General features: G+C 39.9%; 1 protein-coding gene across 1 annotated transcript; it reads left to right on the top strand.

Moving 5' to 3' along the window:
• Positions 1 to 2,734: 2,734 nt before the first annotated feature.
• INSL5 (insulin like 5) lies at positions 2,735 to 4,302 on the top strand. Its single transcript, XM_075832093.1, has 2 exons — positions 2,735 to 2,939; positions 3,905 to 4,302. Exons 1-2 carry the CDS (start codon positions 2,762 to 2,764, stop codon positions 4,141 to 4,143), a joined length of 417 nt encoding a protein of 138 aa, XP_075688208.1. The 5' UTR covers positions 2,735 to 2,761; the 3' UTR covers positions 4,144 to 4,302.

The following is a 4,302-nucleotide window of genomic DNA, read 5'->3' as shown; positions in this document are numbered from 1 at the left end:
AATGCGACCTGACTGTTGTGTTTATTTATGAGGGACAAATATTTCCAGGGGCATTTTCCATACTTTATCACTTTTCCACACGTGTTTGATCGGTGAGATACGACTGCTGGGACTCCCATGATCACTAAAACCCTCTTCTCCATTTACCACCGTGGCTCTCATTTCGGTGAGGATTGGGCTTCCTCATATTATGGATCATTGGGTGACGCAGAAGTCAGAGGCCCATGATCTAACATTAACAACCTATTCTGTGAATATTTTATAAATGTTTATAGTGGAAAAAAACTCCTGAATTTAAATATTTAATTTTTGAACTCAACTGGTCAGGGTCTAAATAGTGTAAGGTCAATGTCAGGCTGCCGCTACACAAGCAACATTTATTTTAACCTTTAATTTAGGCAAATACATCAAATGGTAACAAAACCCCCCCTGCTCAATAACCACTGGCACCCAACTTGGTCTCCCAGTTGCTCATGTAATATTTCCCTGTTAGGCCCCGTTCACACTGAGTTTTTTTGCAGGAATTTTAAGGCAGATTTCGACCTGCCTGCACTTTTTTTGCGACGTTTTTTTCATTCGCAGCCACTGAGCGCCGCAGGCATAAAAAATACAGTGGAAACCGCTTTCTCTGCCTCCAACTGATGTCAATAGAAAGTCAGAGGCGGGAAGAAAGAGCATTCTGCCTCCCATTGAAATCTATGAGAGGCGATATCGGCCGGTTTCTGAATAAAAAATAGCGTAAAAAAAACTGTGTGAACCAGCCCTTACATGAACTCTCCCAAAGACAATTATAATACATAAGAAAAAAGTAACAATAAGAAATGTTAATTTCTGACCTGTGAAGTTTATCTGCAAAAGCTAAATGTTTGTTTTCTGCATCAAAAATTTTATTCCTGATAAGATCTGTTATCTGAAACTCCATCAAAGGTAAATCCTTTTACAGCAGGTAATGATTTTATGTAATCAAACTGAGATATCATGAAAATAAGACATTTCCCCAGGAAAGGAAGGAGGATGGTTGTGTCTCTTGGAACAACATGACAAGAACTAGGAATATGGGCAGGTCTGTGTTTTGTATTTGCTTGTCCCTAAATTCATCCTTTGTTTACCATCTTGAGACTTTTCAGACATGAGAAAATGAACCCTGAAAATGACTCATTAACGTCTATGAGAAATTGTAGTGGGCATGCTCTATGACATGTGCAGTGAGCAAGAGCTGCCCCCAATACATATTGTTAATAGTGGGACACTGTGTTCTCTGTCGCCAGCTTTATAATAATACAAGTGTTACCCTTCATTGTAATACTGCCCTCTGATGATAACGAGGTCACTTATGACTATAGATTCCCTGTCCTTATTTGTAATTATGTGTATAATTAAATAGGAAAACCACATTTCCTGAGAAGAAATTGATGAGCAAGGGGAGAAAAAAGTAGGCGGGGGAGCTTCATTAGAGAGTGAGGAGAGGGAAATCTGAAAAATTGGGTACTGTAATGGGGTCAGACAAAAGCCCATGTGATTAGATTCCAATAGATTTTTAACTGTAGTATAGTAGTTAACTTTATAATATTTTGAGTAGCAGGAAGAATATAATGATATAATACTGGCTTCTTTCAGCCACCACTAAAGCTTATGAACTTACTGCATACTGTTTTATTATTGAGTTCAATGGATTTATTGTATACAGTAAGCTCCCCCTAGTGGTGGATTCAGGTAGCCGGAATTTTGTCATTTATCTCTTATGTCTATTTAGTAGATTTGGAGCTCTATAGCAGGCAAAAGGAGCTCTGACTGCTATAAAGATGTAGTAATAAATTAGTTATCACAGAATGTTGGATTTAGTTAAGATTAGTAAAAAATAATAATAATGTACAAGGGAAGAGACTCACTATAAAGTCAAATGCTCCAATAATGTATACAGAATATGCAACTGATCAAGGGGTAAATCTTTATGCCAATGTTTATACTGTACCTTTAAAACAAAACACCAGACTAATAACTACACCCAACACCATATCACAATACAAAAAGGAAAGAGATATATACAGACAAGAAATAGTTATTGATCATGTCAAATATCGCTCTGTATTCAGAGATCCTGAAACAAGAGTCTGTGTAGGAGAAGCCGGTGACCGAATGACTAAAAACTCAGCTACGTAACTTTCAAAATGGCTGACTACAGTTGCAACTTTCTGTCCCTAGTAGGAAGAGCAGCTCCAGAGCACGAACTTCCTTTTTTGTATTCAGGACCCAAATATAAAATCCTAGATCCTGATATTAGACCTTCCAGAACCTTCATATCTTGTCTTTTGACAGACGATGTTCTCCTTTACTGCCGGACAACATAACTCTGCATAAACGCCCCTCACAAATAGTGTAATGTCTGAATTTGTCCCGGGGTCATTTACTTTAAAGGTTTTTCCATATAAAGATTGCACTTATGTAAGAGGAGGAAAATTTCCCCATCTCATTGTTTACACACTTGTCATGATGGCACCTTAAAATCTCTGAAGCCGGTATAATGTGTTAAGTAGCAGTTTAACGACCCTATGACCCTGGGATATATCCGAAATAACCTGTCACATTATAGGGAATTACGTTATTCATTATGCGCTGTTAAGCATTATAGAAATTCGGCAGTAAATTCCAGCCAATAGGATGTTGAGGTTTTGGGTATAAATTGGTTGGGCTTTGCAGCTCTCTACATCTCCAGCTTCTGTTGTATTCATCACACTTGGCAGTCCACCTTTCAGTCTCCAGAATGAGAGTCCTACCGGTCTGCTGTGTCCTGCTCCTTCTCCTGGTAGCAGCTGAACAAGTAACAGCAGATGGACAATTTGTGAAGCTCTGCGGCAGAGAATTCATCAGAGCCGTCATATACACCTGTGGAGGATCCCGCTGGAGGAGACTTTTGTCTGGACAACCCCAAGACATGACTGGTAAGTGTATAGACTCCTGGGTAGGCTGAGAGAAGGGAAAACCATGTAACCTAAGCTGCAGTACCACTTATATCCACCAGATGGCAAAGCAGAGTAGCACTGATTTTCAATACTTACATCATTGTACTTTGTAGGATACACATGGCAGGATTCCTATATACCATCATTGTATTATATTATTTTATATCACCGCATAATGTATAATCGAGGTAAGCAAAGCGTATCAGCTTTGCCCAAAGTGTTCCTTTATGTATTTCCTATTCATTACAATGGAGAGTGACTTTCTTTTGAGAACAAAATCCAGGACCCCTTAAGGATTGGTGAAGATTCCAGTGGTCATGCCCCCACAATCCCATTATTATGGCACATCTCAGTGCAGAGCCCCTTTAATTATTTTTTCCAAGCCCGAATGGTATGTGGCATGTATATAGCTCAGAACTGAGGTCACTTTTCTTGCCCAATCGTTGCTGTCATGACTAAAGGCTTTTTTTTACACCAGCCAATTATCGGGCAAACGAGCGTCCCCAATAATTGCCCTGATAATTCCTTGTGAAATGAACAAATGACCGCCGATCAACGAGCTGCCTCGTTGATCGGCGCTCGTTTACACGGACCTCGTCGGGCCATGTAAGAGGACTTGTTGGATTTGTTGTGGATTTTCTCCAGTGTTTCAGTGGGTAAGTAAAAATCTGACAGCAATGGATTGTCGCAGATTTTTACGGCGGATTACCCACGAATCCAAAGCAGAATCCTCAATTGCGAACATTCTTTGTTTTTCTGCTTCAAAGGAAATCCGCAGACGAAAATCATCGAATCTGCTACAAAATCTGCACTATTTTGGTGCTGATTTGTCTTGCGGATTTCTGCGGAAAATTTCCACGGCAAATCTGACTCGTGTGAATTTACTCGTAATTTAGAATATGATCCTTCCATGTCTGAAGAATGTTGTATTGTGTTGTCTATAGACAGAGAAGACTTCTTTGCCGTGCAGAAACTGGATGAAGACTTGGTGGGACCAGTGGAATATCACGTGCAGAAAATAAACTCGCAGAACCAGGAGAACCTGCAGGAAACCGAATCCTCCGAAGAATACTGGGGGGCAAAGAAGAATTCAGCCCAAGAGAGACGCGACCTAAATGAACTGCTGACCACGGCCTGCTGCAAAACCGGCTGCAAGAAGAAGGACTTGAATTCACTTTGCTAGAGCCCCATGTATATATATGTGTATATATATATATAACGTATAGCCGGTGTGTTAATTATTAATATTCCCCGTCCAGTCTCCACAACCATTTGGCGTCATTGTGTCGGTGCTAATGATTTCTGAACATGTAAAAAAAATGAATTTCCAGACCTCAGGTTA

The sequence above is a fragment of the Rhinoderma darwinii genome, chromosome 7, assembly GCF_050947455.1.
Source record: "Rhinoderma darwinii isolate aRhiDar2 chromosome 7, aRhiDar2.hap1, whole genome shotgun sequence".
Lineage (NCBI taxonomy): Eukaryota > Metazoa > Chordata > Amphibia > Anura > Rhinodermatidae > Rhinoderma > Rhinoderma darwinii.
The sequence above is the reverse complement of the archived record's forward strand: the minus strand, read 5'-3'. Positions and strand labels throughout refer to the sequence as shown.

Bases quoted from the DNA above. Each gene is read 5' to 3' on its own strand.
- INSL5 (XM_075832093.1), top strand. From the start codon at position 2,762: ATGAGAGTCCTACCGGTCTGCTGTGTCCTGCTCCTTCTCCTGGTAGCA. The intron at 2,940-3,904 runs GTAAGTGTATAG...TGTTGTCTATAG, and splicing joins ACAACCCCAAGACATGACTG to ACAGAGAAGACTTCTTTGCC.